This window comes from Lissotriton helveticus, chromosome 5_1 (genome assembly GCF_964261635.1).
Source record: "Lissotriton helveticus chromosome 5_1, aLisHel1.1, whole genome shotgun sequence".
NCBI classification, from domain to species: Eukaryota; Metazoa; Chordata; class Amphibia; order Caudata; family Salamandridae; genus Lissotriton; species Lissotriton helveticus.
In genome coordinates this window covers 263,088,272-263,103,838 of record NC_136065.1, presented here as the reverse complement: position 1 = coordinate 263,103,838, position 15,567 = coordinate 263,088,272, and the positions used below count along the sequence as shown (strand labels likewise).

Here is a 15,567-nt window from a genome sequence, read left to right as displayed (position 1 = left end):
AACATGATGTCCTTAAGTGACTGGTTGGGCCCACTGGCTGTCGTCTCGCTTCTCTGGCTCCCTCCTGGTTGATCATCCTTACGTCCCATGTTGACGGTGTACTTATCTATGTAGTTAGTCTGCCCTGTGTCTGCGCCCTGTTGCGGCCCATAGCCCCGTAATAACCCCAGCAGTAGGTGCAGTCCGCTGTTGCATGCCCCCCCGGACTATCTCAAGATTCCCCCTTCGATGGCCTTCGCACCCTGCGATTTAGTGTATGTCCCACTGGGTGCGGTGCCACCTCGCCACTTACGATGTCCCAGGCTCACTCACTGTCTGTCCTACTACGAAGTACGACCTGTAGCAGGCGCAACCCATGTGGGTCCAGAGACGGGCCAGGCCCTAGGATGCCGGGAAGAATACTGCCCCAAATTAAAAAGTCCACTCTGCCAGACAACTGGACCACAGGCACTGCCGCGCTTCAGATTGGGTGGGCTGGTATCTGTGTTGCTCCGCCAGTGGGGGAAAACCCTTAAATCCCAATCATTACTGGCACTGGGCTCCAGTGCACGTGAATGCTCTAGCCGCCATCTTGCCGCGGCCGATCACCCACCGCCAAGGGCCCCACACCAGTACAGCCTCCTTACCTCTTCCAGGCACTCGAATCTGCCGCGCTGTTAATGCCCCTCTTTGCGCAGAGCCTCCACACACTTCCCTGTAGCCTGGGTTCCGCTGCCGCTCCTGGTCCGCTCCAGGCCCGCGAGCACCCAGGCCCACCAGGCTCTGCCCGCCCGGGCCTCTCCTTCCAGCCGCACTGACCTTCTGTTCCTGCCGTGCCACAATTTACCAACAGCGCCCCCGGTCACCGCTGACCGCCACCACTCCGAACTCCAAGCAAGCCCGGTCGCGGCGCCCTCGATATCGGCTCCACGATGTCACAAGCCTCTGGGGACACGGCCGGCCTTGCAGCATGCACCAATAGCCGTGGGCTCACCGCGCCCAGGACGGGGAACCGCCGCCCAACAGGATACACTCTGCCCCAGTTCCAATCCTCCAGGGTCCCGCAGTGCCACGTAGCAGCCGCCCTGCAGCAGCTCTGCCAGACTCTCCGCAGGTGCCAGGTGTCAGCGACGGGGCTAGGCAGTGACGGACGCCATTTTTTTTACAATTAGACTCGCGGCCCAGGCTTTAGAGCAGCCGCCCGAAAGAACTGCAAAGCGGAGCAGCTACGGGTCTGGAAAGCTGTCTACTGCCTCTTTGCAGTGTCAGCAGATAGTAGATACCATTCAACTGGACGGATGATGCCGGATGGTAGGTGTAGTTTGTGGCTCTGCTACATCAGCTCGTCTAGTGTGCGGCCATCTTCTTTGGCTGCAGGCCACGCCCCCCCACTAATGCTCAGTTTTGAGGAAAATCAGTTCACGAAGCTCCTTCCTCTTCCCTTCTTGTCTAGTACTTTGAAATGCTCTTAGATTAACGTATTCCTGTAGATGCCACTGATAAATCATAAAACCAAAGATGAAATTTGCTCCTCAGTCTGTCTTTGCGTGGCTCTATATCAGGTGGTCCATGTGTACGAAAGACTGTAGGTCTATTGGTCTTCTGGTCTGTACATGGGTGTTAGGTGGGATGTTGGCCTGTGTGTGCACGAGTGGCTAAATATGTTGCCCTGAATGTAAAGTTGAAGGTGTTATTTGTGTTAATGTTGGAATGGATGTTGTATGTCTGTGCATGCATTACGTAGTAGTCAAAATTGTTTGTTGTTTTTATACTGGCTGACTGTGTTAGTTAAAAGCAATTCTAACACAACCATCTTTTATTGGTTTCCATACGCCCGTCCCCTTCAGTACCAAACAAGTGTTTTCCCATTTTTACGTTCTTAGCTTCTTCTGTAGGCCTTAATCTTCGTGCGACAGAAAAAGCATTATAATTTGAATATTTGAAATTCTGCATTCATCGCAAAAGTTTCCTACTTGCCGCCCCCTACGTCTACAAAGGAAATATGCGCTGCCATCTTCCTTCCATCGCTTTCATTGCTCACCGATTAAACTGTTTAGTAAACTGCTTCGCCATCCAACATAGCAACCTTCTGCCGGACAGCACTGCCCACTTAATCTGTACTAATACTGCCACTCATTTTGAGGCATTCATTTTTTGGTCAGACACGTCAACTGTCCGGAGGGCTTTCTGCAAGCACTTTGTTATGGAAATAAAATCTTGAACTTTTGCTCATTTCAGACAAGCAATATTCTTCATTTGTATGTGCCATGTTCAGCTCTGGTTATTCAGCTCCTTCTTTCTGTTTTCTTTCCAGATTTGTAGCCTTTTCACTTATAAGTAGTAGTAACAGCAACTACACATTTACAAGAATATGCTTATCTCTCGTGTAGTAATGTATGCACTCCAAAAGTTCGCTTCCATCTTAACCCAGGGTGCTTATCCTGTCCACAATTACACTACTTGTAAGTGAGTCGAAAATAACTCAGGCAGTGGCATGTAAGGATTAATTACTTTGAGGGGCACTACATGTATTGTGAATGTGAATACCTCACAGCCTTGCTTACATATCTCTATCACATTTTCCATTTCCTGGACTATGGTGGCCCTATTTCCACATTTTTGTTGGATGAGTTGGAGAATTACTTTAGAAGTTGCTACATCGAGTACCATTTGTCAATTGCATCTTTTCACCACATGCTTTAATCTCTGAGGGGGTGCAACTTTTAAAAACGTTATACCGTTACTCATAGAACTTTAGAAGTGTTAGTGTGGTCAAACAACATCATATAGGCTTCCAGAAAGGAGAGGGTAAGAATTGTCTTCTTGCTTTCTAGGTTGAGCCTGGCCAACGCATGCGCTGCTCTATGAGGCATGCTGTATTAGAGTATGCACTTGAAGCTCCACCCATATTTTTCATTGGCTTGTGTCTTAGTCCTCTATAAATGCTGGCTTCTGATTCGGTAATCGGCTTGTTAGTCCCTCCTTAGTACCACCTTGTCTTCATTTGTAACCTCCCATGAGGACTGGCCTTTTACTTCTGTTCTTACAGCGTCTGTGTTATTTAGTCTGTAAGCACTATTTCTATAGTGAGTTTTGTCTTACTGCTGGCACAACATTCAGCACGCTGTCACTTTCCAAGCAGCCGGGACAATGGCGGGTGCTTCTTTGCAATGCCATAGTTTTCGCATTGAGGAGAGTTTGAGTTATTGGCATTGTAAATGACAATAGATTAAATTCTCGTAAATGTGAGACCTACTGCTTTACAAATACTTTTTGGGGGTTGTTTCGTAGCGCCCCATGCCGTGCTTGCACTTAATAGAGGCTGTGCCCCTTTCTTTAGACGCGGCTCGTCAAAGAAGGGGGAGTAGCCTATATTAAGTGCAAGCGTTGCATGGGGCGCTTGGAAACAAACAATATTTGCAATTGAATAGGTCTTGCATTTGCGAGAATTTAAGCTATTGACATTTACAGTGCCAATAGCTAAAGTCTCGTAAATGCGAGACCTATTGCATTTTAAATGCTTGTTATACAGAAGTCAAAGAATGTCCAGGTGAAATGTACTCATTTGCTGATTGTTTTGCCTTTGTGTAAAACTAGTGGATAATCACTCACTTTTCTAACGCAGATGTGAATTTTTACATTTGCCTCATTCTATAGTACTGTTAGTAATGAACTGATGTTCTTTCTTTATGTAGCTGACAACGAGAACAACGTTGCCTCTAATCAATCTCAGTCCTCTCCAACAGTTGTGGAAGAAAACTGGAAACCATCTCTACAGAGAAACAATACCAATAACAGTATGTACATTTTAGATAATTTCTCTTACTTGTACGTACACAAACCCACAACACAGCAATATGCAACTTTTCTATCAATCTTACGATCACCATGCATGTCAGTTGCCAGTTGATGTCCTAGTCATTTTGCAAAATACCAACGGGCATCTTCAGTTGTAAACTTTAAAACCATCTGCTGGGGCTAGATCATCCGTTGTGTTGTGCAGAGGATGTAATGAGCACCACTAAGATGCATTCACTTCATAACCCGTGATCTTCATTATCCTTCTTGGCCCTTCCTGCCTGTTTTTACCCCCCTTCAGGCCTTTTTATCATCAGAAATGATTTCCTCTGGAACTCTCCAGAATATAGCCTCTCACTGTAGCTCTTACCTCATCATTGCTAATTCGCAAATATTCTTTCTTTTTTCCCCACTGAGAATGGGAGTATGTTCTATTATTTGCAATCCATAATGATCTTTAGGGCTATGACCTAATCGGTTGATTATATCCTATGTTCATTAGTTCTTTTTTGTTGTTAATTGTTTTGAGACAAATGGGGGTAGGTTATTACCCTCCTTTCTACTAAACAAAAAGACAATAAGGGGGTAAAGAGGATCACCTTTGCTCCACACTGCAAAAACGAATTCAAAATAATCTAAGCGAATCGGCAGCTGAGCCTTGCTGTGGCAAGAGGTCATTGATGTTTATCATCCTTCAGAGAGAATTGTGGTGTTCCCTGTGTTGATCCATCCATAGTAGTAGTTTCTATGCCCGCATTAGTAGTAGTAGTAATACTTTATTTGATATATTCATATCATAAAAGTACAAACATTTAAACATTTCCAGACATAAAATATTACTTATAAAAATATTCAGACTAATTCTTTGCATAAAAACAATAAAAAGCTATATACAGTTTAAAAAAAAGTAGTTACAAGAGGGTAAAGTGCGATCACAGTACTATATCTATAAGTGTAAAATTTAGTGCATGACCTATTTTTGGTTCTCATTTAACAACCTTGTGCGTATAAACCAAGCACTGGCAAGAAACTTTGCAACCCCACATACAATATACCCGCATTAGGAGTTGAGTCATAAAACTTGATTTGTGCAGAAACATGAGCTGCCACCGAAAGATGTATTATGAGTCCACAGCAATAATCCACATTTATTTACAGGGACAAATCCTTCAAATCGGAACTGAAATATTTTGCTGCATGTGAAAGGCATAAAATTATGGATTTACGTGTGAAATATGGTGCATTACCGTTGCTATCTAGATCTAATTTTATACAGGTCAATATTCTGATCACTTGTCAATACCTTGATATTACCAGTTGTAGGTTTATAGCCCAGCAGCAGCTCCTGTTTGGGTCTGTAGGAAAGTTTCTTTGTGAAAAGCACCACTGAAATCGTCCAACATTTACTAATAGTTGTGAGAAGTTGGCTTGATATATGATGCTCACTAGTTCTAGTGATCACCTTGTATCAGTCCAAACAACCCTTTTGGTGATTGGTTGTAAATCACCCTTATAGACCAGCTATCCTAATGGTAGCATGGACAAAGCAGTCTTAGGCTAAACTCGTTTGGCATGTGAAGCCAGCTGTTTTACCACATATAACCCCTTGAATACCAGATGAAAGGACACCACACAGGTTGTTATGAAAATAAACAATATATTTATTAATAAAAAACACCTCTGAACTCTTTATGAGATCAGAGGGCTAAGCATATCACAATCTCTTAGGAAAAATACGATAAGTTGCACAAAATTACAATGGTGCCCTAGGGGCACGACAAACCATATACTAAGTAAATGGTATAAGGAAATCGATAGAAGGAATGGAGCTGTCCAGAGGCTGGAGGTTCGCGGGGACTACACTATCCTAACCTCAGGTAAGTGATAGGAGGCCCACGGGTTGCGTGTGCAGAGTGTGAACTGACACGCGGGATGCGTAACAACGTCTATGGACAGTACAGTTCAAGAAAAAGGTGAGTACGGACAATCCTGACTGGGTAGGACTAAAACGACTGTGAACCTGGACACTAGGAGAGTAAAGCTTCCCTTGAGCGCCGAAATGCTCTTGTTACCTCACCCACGGGCTGCGGGTGCATAGGTGCGAAGTCGTGTCGGGTTTCTGCGTTGAAGTCTATGGAGCCTGGAAGAAAAGATGCTGCAGGCGACCAGGAGGAAGATGTCCGGTGCGATCCACGGGTGGATCGAGGAAGAAGAGGACCTGAAAGCAGAGGGGACAGTGTTCAAAGTCACTAGCCAGTGACCGGTGTGGAACCAGGAAGGAACCAGGTGCTGTCGTCGCGATCAGGTGAAGAGTGGACGCTTGTCTCTGCAGCCACGTGGACCAGGAGGTGTCTTCGGCGACCAGGATGGAGGCACGAGCTGTCACACGCAGGCTCTCGCTGTCGGCGGTGTCGGATCCGGAATTGGAGTCAACGGGCCTTGTCAAAGGCAACCCACGCGGTGAGTGGAAACGGCGTCTGGAGTGGACCAGGAGGGTCCGGGGTGCTCCTCTTTTGGAAGGAGGCAAGGGCCAGTCTGGAGCAACCAGACCAGCAGTGAAGATTTCAAGGTTCGTCGTCTAGGAGGGCCACTAGCCAGCCGGCAAGTGACCAGACAACGCGTCGAGCAGCAAAGAGGCAGAAGGGCCCCACACAGATCTCGTGGATGCTGGAGGGCTGATCTTTGGTGCAGGAGCTGCTCGGGGCTGGGGCTTCTCAATCCCCAAAGCACTTGGTCGAGTTTACCTCTGGAGTCGTGCTGGAAGCGAAGTGCAGCTTCTCTCAAGATGGCCGGTCCCACGTGTCTCGTCGCACCCACGGATCTCAGCTGTGCTGCAGATGTGAGTTGAGGTCGGAGAGGGCTGGGAATCCGGGTCTCGTTGAGCTCTGAAGTCTGGATCCTCGAGGGAAGACGACAAAGTGAAGCCGCTGGACGCTTGATGGTGCCTGCAGTTGCAGGGTGGACACTCCTTGCCCACAAGGGAGATTCTTCAGTCTTCTGTGGAGCAGAACATCGAAGTCCAGAGTTTCTTCTTGTAAAGTTGTTCAGGATAATCTAATTTGGAATGGGACCAGCTCTTACCTTTATTCTCCTTAAGGGGGCTGCACTAGTGACTAGGTCCCTCCCATGGGCTACAACCCCTATCCTTTGTCCGGTTTCGCGCCAGAGCTGGGGCAGGGATGCCCCAGCAAACTGGTTTTAACCGGTGTATGCACAGGACACCTTGTGTGCCCCAGGCATGTCTCATTCCTTTCAGGCCTGTCCTACCCAATACACAAAATCCTGTCTGGGGTGGTGCTAGCACCTCCCAAGGCAGGAAACCCGTTGTCCAGGCCTCCCTCGCTGGAAGGACTCCCAGCAGCAGGAGGTCAGACTTGTGTCTGTGGTGGCAGCATCCATTTTGTGATGCTTAGGCTTCGTTTAACTTTAACCGGGGTTCACAGTTACATACATGTCGTGTCCCTCTAGAAGGGTGGAATGCTACCCCCGTCGCCAGAATTGGCGAGGGGGTAGTATTCCAATTCGTATGACACCTTACTCGACATGTTTTGATAATGCTATACCAAAGTTAGCATTCGACCGCGAGGATTATAATGCACTTAAAAGTATATGGTATAGCGTTATCATGGAACAGCTATTAGGACTTGGTTCCGCAAGCTGCAGACAGGTTCAGCTCATGCCAGAGCACCATCTCACATAATTCCAAGCACTCTGCCTTCAGGATTGATAAGGCCTGCCATAGGAGTGACTGATAGGAATATATGTGTCCATTTTAGGGTTAGATATAGGCATACTATATCTATAGCAAAGGGTGATTACACCACCTTGCCCCAGCTGTCTTAGCAGCCAGTTGTGTCAGTTTTGGATGGCCAGCCAGGGGTGGCATAATACATGCTGCAGCCCCTGGTAGGCCCTGGGGACACCTATGCCCTGGGTACCTAAGGTACACTGTACAGGGACTGATAAGGTGGCCCAGTACCAATTGGTAAATGCACCTAAAGTACATGGATGTCAATTTAGAGAGAGAACAGCTAGGCTGTGGGTCTGATTAGCAGGCCCACAGCCAGGGAAAGTCCTAAACCAGTGAAGCAAAAAGCAAAAATCTGGTGTGACCATAGGATTGCAGATCCTACTCTCCTACAATAGTGCTTAAAAGAATATAACCAGGTAAAATGTAGAGGTGAGTGTAAACCAAAGGCACCCTTTGTTCAGTGACCCTAAGCTTTGTTTCCATTTTTCTTAGGGCTCCCAGTTCCGTATTTCTCCACGACTGTTTTTGATTATTTTATCTCTATTTATCCATGTATATATTTTCAAAAACCTGAAATTGAAACTGTCACATTTCCTTATACCTTTAATCTATAAAAGTATCTTAAATCTAGAAAACCTGATTTTTTTTGCCCTCTAAGTAACCCTAGAAGCATATGAAATATTAGCATTGCAGTACAAACGCGCACACCTGCATCGGTTTAAGATTATTTAGGAAACTATTGTTCCTATATAACACTACCTGCTGATGACGCGCAGCTCCAGAAATTTTCTACAAACCATCACCTTATCCCCAGTGAACTATTCACACACTACTCATCAGTGGGGCCCATAACACTGCGAGTCATTTATACACACATTCATCCTGCTCTAAGGATTCGGTGAAGGCAAGGAGAGCTGCTGGATTATAGCGGAGAGTCTAAATTAATACTTAAAATTTGTACATTATATACATCTGCAGTTTATCTCTATTACCATGGTTAATTTCCAAGAAAACATTTAAACACACCGGTATGACACTCTTCCGCTTAGAGCATTTACAAGCAAATGGAATCTCCATACCATGAAAAACTGTCCAGGCTGTAATTGCAGGCTTGAAGACGAACTGCATCTAGTCTTCTTTTGTCCCGCATATCGTACGGCCAGGAGGTATTGGATAATCCCTCTATGTAAGAATTTGGGCTTTACTAAATGTTCTGAGGCTTTTAGAATCCTTAAGACCGATCTCTCAAAAGCAACTGTTTTTGCAATGGCTAAATTCCTTGAAGCAGTATGGCATAAGAGAAGGCTTTTAATTTCCAGGTCACCCCATCCTTGACCAGATCATGTATTTCTGATTGAGCAACCGTTTTGCATTGGACTTTTTTAAACTAGAATTTAAAATTTTTATAAATTGTCTAGTGTTTATTTAATATATTGCCAAAATTATTACTCAGTACTGATCCAGTGAGTGTTGTAGTCCTCATGTTTTTATTTATTGGGATATTCTTCTGTTTCTTGTATGCTATCCCGCTACCGCTGTAATACTGATGTTTAAATTTGGTTATTTTTTAAGTTCTATGTCTATCTTTTATGGCAATTGCCGAAATAAAGATTGTTGAGTATGAGTATTTAAACACACCATTATTATTTGTCAATAGATCTGTTAGTAAAAGTTAACTAATAGACAAAAAGACCAGCTTAATTGTCCATTTATTTAATCTTTATTTTAGAGATTAAATCTCATAGCATAACCTTTCTTTTATTCACTCTATTTTAATAGTCATTTAAACATCAATAACCTAAAGACGAAAAGAGGTTAAATCCAAACATTTATATTTATTAGCATAGCAGTTCAGAAATATAAGCAGAAATTCATATTACCAAGATTTCAAGACATGGACATCAGCATAAGGACAGAGTAGTTCCCAAAGACCACCTCTCTATTCTCTCTTGGTGTTCACCTCCCATAAGGACTCCGCACCTATTGAAAAAGTTAAAGTTCAGAAACATTTTAAAGTCCTTGCGCCATAGAGAGATTCAACAGTCCGGCAGCATGTCGGGGTGCAAAGATAAAATTGAAATGCAAGCCTATATCTTACTTTCAAACGTCCTCTTTTATACCCTTTTTCCCTAACTTATCTATCTAAAAGTTGTAACTTTGGGGGTCTTTGACTTTTCTGATTCGACAAGTCGAGGGGTGGATGAGCAAAGCCTCATCACCTTATTGTTTGTATTTCCGCAAAGTCATTGTTATGATTAAAAAAATTAAATCGCTATTGAAACTTAGCAGTCTCTTCCGCTTGTGTCCTTTAAGTCGTAAGTTGTGAAGATTTTCCCAAGCCCACGAGGCTGACATTCAAATTTGTTGGCACCACGTTGGGTGTCTAGGCCACACTGTCCTTGACTCATACTGCACAGGCACAGGCTGCTCGCGCTCTTCTCGAGTTCAGTCACGCATGCATACATCATTGCAAACTCGGAGTCACAGACAGCTTTCATTTTAATGTAGGCCGCATAGGCCACAATGGGAACTATTATAGAAACAAACACAATTAAACGTTAATTCTCGAAATGTAGCCCTTCTGTTTACCTCCCCCCATTCCAAGGTAACTCAATTAGTTATTACCTAGCAAATTCGGCAACACATAAGCATCGTTTACTCACCATTCTCCATCATTTATGCCACAATTAGACAGACAAAAAGCATATTCATTCAAATTTTGATTAGACTATGACAAATACGCACCAAATAAACGTGACAACTTCACTTAATTAGTAGATTATGGTTCGCAACATAAGCAAATTAGTATCCCACGTGTGTATGCTTTCTATTCTATGTTGGTTAATTTCAAAACCACACGATTAATTCAGGTTACTGTTATGAGGAAGTAACTTCACGAGTGGTACACAAAAATATTGTTTGCCAATCAGCTCCTAGAAAGAAGGCCCGTTTTCTTTAGTTTTTAAAGTTTAAAAATAAATACAGATGAGGAAATTGTTGATTTTTCGGTCTGAATTTATCTGTAAACATCAATAACAACACAAAATGTTCAGTACTAACATATGCTGATTCATCAGAATTGGCTGTGGTAGTTTTTGTCAAATTGTCCGAAGGTCAGAAACTTATGTGCAAGCAGCTTGAAGCCTTAAAGTCAAATTCTACCAAAATAAAGGTGCTTTTACTGGGTCCATGTAATCTCATTAATAAATCCTCTGCAATGTATTGTATTGTGATGTTTTACCTTCACTTCACCTCTTATAAAACGGTTAAGAACCTGGGCATTATATGTGATTTTTTGCGTAGCAGTAACCTTGCGCGTCGGTAGGTGTCGTCTGCGGCTCCGCGTCCGTCATCAGGCGCCGAGATGACGTCGTCGGAGTACTTAGACGCCGCCTCCGCGTGCTGACGTCAGTTTTTCTTTTTTCCGCGCCAGCAGCGCAGATCCGGAAAAAGTGGTACCTAAGTCACTTTTTGACTAAAACTTTTTTGACCTTTTTCGAATTCGAACGGTGCCGGTAGGGATGCCAGGTTTTAAGCCCTGTGAGAATTGCGACCGGCTGATGTCGGTCACCGAACCTCACCGTCGGTGTCTCCACTGTCTCTGCGTCGACCACGACGACAAGACCTGTTCCGAGAGAGGTCCCGGTCCGGACGGAGGTCGAGGGACCGGTCGCGGGAGAGGAGCCATCGGAGCTCCGGGAGTCGATATCACTCCTCAGGGTCGAAGTCGTCAGGTAAGCACAAGAAGTCGAAGAGACGTCATCGCTCTTCCGACTCCCCCCGACGCTCACGCGATGCGGCCGGGGGTTCAGGTGACACTGCCCATGCGGCTCCGTCGGAGTCGCAGGCGCCGCGTCCGGCTTCATACCCTCCGGTCCCTGGGCCTAACGCGGCGCCGGAGGAGATGAGCGGTTCCTCATGGCCATGAGGTCCCTCTCTCCTCCGACGGGCTCTGCGGCGCCTTCGGGCCCAGCGGACCCGTCTGGGGGTCCTAGCGGGTCGGGGGCTTCGGCCCGACGCCGTCGGGTGCTTCGGCTCCGACGGTGCCGCAGGGCCCGGCGCCGCAGGGCCCCGCTGGATCCGGTTCAGGATCCGGGTCGTCGCCGGTGGACTTAACGACCTCCCCGGCGCCGGCCCCTCAGGTGTCACCCCCGGCGCCGTCCTCGGGCGGCGCCGTCCCCGATGCCTCCCTCGACCCGGTTCCGGCGCCGCTGGGCGCCGCTTCAGATGCCGTTCGGAGAGTTCACTTTCCATGAACCGGCCCCATCCTTTGCTAACCCTGAGTACCAGGAGATGGGTGATGAGGAGGATTGGGAGGGGTCTGAGGACTCTCTGGCACGTGAATGCCAGTCTCAGGAGGACTGGGCAGGTGAACTTGGGGAGGCCAGTGGTATAGACACTTCGCCTGACGCTGGCTTTGTCTCACCTCCTACCGTGGCTACGGAGGAGGGGGCAACCTATAGTGTGGTGTTGATGAGGGCGGCCAAAGCCTTGGGCCTTGAGCTCCCCGTCGCGGCCGTGAGGACTAACCTCCTCACTGAGGTCCTTAAGCCGCAGTCATGCTCAGCCGAGCCTCTGCTGCCGTTTAACGAGGCCTTGACCGACGTTCTTTTGGGCACTTGGTCCAGGCCCGCTACGGGTTCGCCCGTAGATAGGAACGTGGCCAGACGCCACCGCCCGGCCCCGGGCGACCCATGTTTCCTGTCCCCCCACCCCACCCCCGAGAGCCTGGTCATCCAGGCCTCCAATTCCCAGACCGCATTCCCGTCTGCTCCGCCGGACTGAGAATCCAAGAGATACGAGCAGTACGGTAAAAAGATCTTCTCCTCCCTTAGTCTGGGACTGCGGTCTTCCAACACCGCATGCCTCTTGGGCTGCTACACCCACTCTCTGTGAGATACGGTTGCGGTAGTGCTGCCAGAGTGTCCGTTGGAGGTACGGGCCAAACTCGGCCAAGCCCTTGTGGAGGGCCGGGATGCAGCCAGATATTCTATCTGATGTGGGCTGGATACCACCGACTCACTAGGTAGAGCGATGGCAACGACGGTGGCGGTCAGACGCCATGCCTGGTTGAGGTCCGCCAACTTTTCGGCCGATGTCCAAAACACACTGATAGACATCCCGTTTGATGGCCGTCGGCTTCTTGGTGACAAGGCAGACCATGCGCTTGAGCGCTTTAAGAACTCCAGGGCTACGGCCAAGTCCTTGGGCCTCTCGGCCCCGCGCCAGCAATCGGCTACCTTTCACTCCTTTCGTGGCCACGGAAGGGGTGTACCCACACGTGCTGCCAGTCACGCTCCGCAGGGTAATACCCAACGCGGTGGCGGCCGTGGAAACCGCCGTGGCGGCGGTCGGGGACAACGGCGAGGTCAGTCCACACCTTCCCCCGCAGCATCAAAACCCTCCTAGTCCGTGCTTTCAGGCCCATGTGACGCCAGCGGGGGGCAGAGTTCGCCATCACCTCCTCCACTGGCGCACTGTCACGTCGGACAGGTGGGTGCTGCAGATCGTCCGAAGGGGCTACTCCCTCCCCTTCGAGGCGACTCTTCCAGCCATGCCACCGCAGAACCACCGTGTATCGGGGGATCATTTGCAACTTCTGCAGGAGGAAGTTTCTGCCCTCTTGGCCAAGGGGGCCATCGAGCACGGGGCCATCGAGCACGTTCCTCGGCCAGAAGTAGGATGTGGTTGCTACTCCCACTACTTTCTGGTACCCAAGAAGGGCAAAGGGGGCCTATGCCCTATCTTGGACCTACGGAACGTCAACGGCTTCCTCCGGAAGGAGAAGTTCAAAATGCTGACACTGGCTCAGGTCTTAGCTGCCCTGGACCCAGGAGACTGGATGGTAGCGTTGGACTTGCAGGGCGCTTATTTCCACATCCCCGTCCTGCCGGCCCACCGGCGCTACCTGCGGTTCACGGTTGGCCATGAGCACTTTCAGTATACCGTGCTCCCCTTCGGCCTTACCAGTGCCCCACGGGTGTTCACAAAGGTGATGGCGGTGGTCGCAGCTCATCTGCGCAGGTTAGGGGTTTCAGTCTTCCCCTACCTCGACGACTGGTTGTTGAAGGCGGGCTCGCCCCAGACAGTCGTCAGCCACCTTCAGACTACGGCAGATCTCCTGCACCAGCTGGGGTTCTCCATCAATGTGCCAAAGTCACACCTGTGCCCCTTGTGGAAAAGTAAATTTTGCCATGTTCTGTGTCCCTACGCGTCCTCCATCATATGTTATGTGTGCATGATTAATATGCATATGTATTCCCCATGTTCGATTAAAGACGCAATTACAGTTGTGTCCATCTCTAGTATGCCAGTTTCCAGTTCTCGTGAATACTACGAATATCAGGCCTATGTAAAGTTACGTTGCCACGTTTCTCAGTGTGCACGTTATTCCATTGTAAAGTCCCCGTTTCTAGGCCTCAAAAGGGCCCGGACACCAGATTCAGCTCCTGTCTCCTGAGCCTCGCTGAGGAGCGATACAGCCCCCACCTGTGTTCCTGACCCTTCACTTACTTCCTGCCTCACAGTGCCCGGTTCAGCCTGGCTCTGCCTCTGAGTCTGCCAAGAGTATGTTATGATTCTAGTTATCAGTCCAGCCCTCCTTCTCTGCATTCCTAAGTTACTGAATAGCATCAATAGTTTCCGTCATTGTCTAGCCTTTACGTCTCCATGTAAGAGAAATACTGTATTTATGGTCATTTAATATTCTTCATCACGCACTACATGTAGAATAATGCATGCTCCAGTCTTAGAGTCTGTTAGCCTTTACCCCGATAACTTTTGGATTCTATCAACATGTTCTCTAAACATCAGATACTAGATACTGTTTAGGTACATGTCGCCCTGACTCTCCAGACTTCAGTCTCTGCTCCTAGCACAGAGTTCGTAGCCCCCAGCTTCTCCTAGTAACACGTCATTGCCAGTTTGCGCGCACCACCAGGTTAGAGGTCCCGGCTCCTTAGGTAGCCCCCTCCATGTTTCCGCCCCATTCATGACATATTCTGTTACGTTTGCATCACATGTCTATGTATACGCCTCTGTTACACCTACTTTCACCCTTATCTTTCGCGACTACTACGCGTCACACCCTTTGCTCCACCCACTGCTCCGCCTATCATATGTACTGTAATGCAACTGTTTTACTATATATACTTGTGTATTGTTATTAAATGTTAGCGCGCTCATCCCAGATCCAGCCCCGGCAGCTGCCGGGCCCTGCCATCCTATTCCTGTGCAGGTTGTCCTGTTCCTGTCCTTTATGCTGTAATAAACCTGCAAACTCCTACTACCTCGAATCTTGACTCTTATTTATTGAGCTATCTGTTATTGCTATGCCTAGACAAAAATAGATCCGGTATTATTTATTTATATACCACACCCTCTCAGAAGCTCCTCTTCATCGGAGCGGTTCTCGACTCGGCGCGGTTTCGGGTTTATCCACCCGAACAGCGGGTCCGGGATATTCAGGCTCGGATTCCCATCTTTCAGCTGTTATCCCGGGTCTCGGTCAGGTTGACGCTGCGGCTTCTGGGGCTGATGGCCTCCTGCATCCTACTGTTGCATCACGCCAGGTGGCGGATGCGGGCTCTGCAGTGGGCCCTGAAGTTTCAGTGGGCCCAGCATCAGGGCAACCAGTCCTGAGCTCTGCGCCTCTGGCAATGGCTGGAACACCAGGGCGTGACCCTGGTGGCTCAACACCTGCAGGTTCTCTGAACGCCAGGGCGGACGAGCTCAGCCGTCGGTGCATGATGGATCACGAATGGCGTCTGAACTCGGACGTGGCGCAAGGCCTCTTTCAGCAATGGGGAGAGCCTTGGTTAAATCTATTCGCCACCGAAGAGAACGCGCAATGTCATCAGTTCTGCGCGTTGGAATTTCCAAGGCGGCACTCGCTCTGAGACGCTTTTCGTCGCAAGTGGAGTTGCGGTCTATTGTACGCCTTTCCGCCTATACCACTTCTGCCCAGAGTGCTGAAGAAAATCAAGCGCGACCGGGCCCAAGTCATTCTTGTGGCTCCGGATTGGGCACGAAGGTACTGG

At 48.1% G+C, this 15,567-nt stretch overlaps 1 protein-coding gene across 10 annotated transcripts in view; it reads left to right on the top strand.

Moving 5' to 3' along the window:
* LOC144754418 (zinc finger protein 618-like) overlaps positions 1-15,567 on the top strand; it is a 1,175,017-nt gene that overhangs the window by 1,138,090 nt on the left and 21,360 nt on the right. For 8 of the 10 annotated variants that reach the window (XM_078642172.1, XM_078642166.1, XM_078642161.1 and 5 more), the window contains one exon: positions 3,675-3,776. The exons of the other annotated variants lie outside the window; for them this stretch is intronic. In XM_078642172.1, the coding sequence (XP_078498298.1) occupies positions 3,675-3,776 (102 nt within the window). The remainder of the gene's footprint in view (positions 1-3,674; positions 3,777-15,567) is intronic. 10 annotated transcript variants of the gene reach the window in all.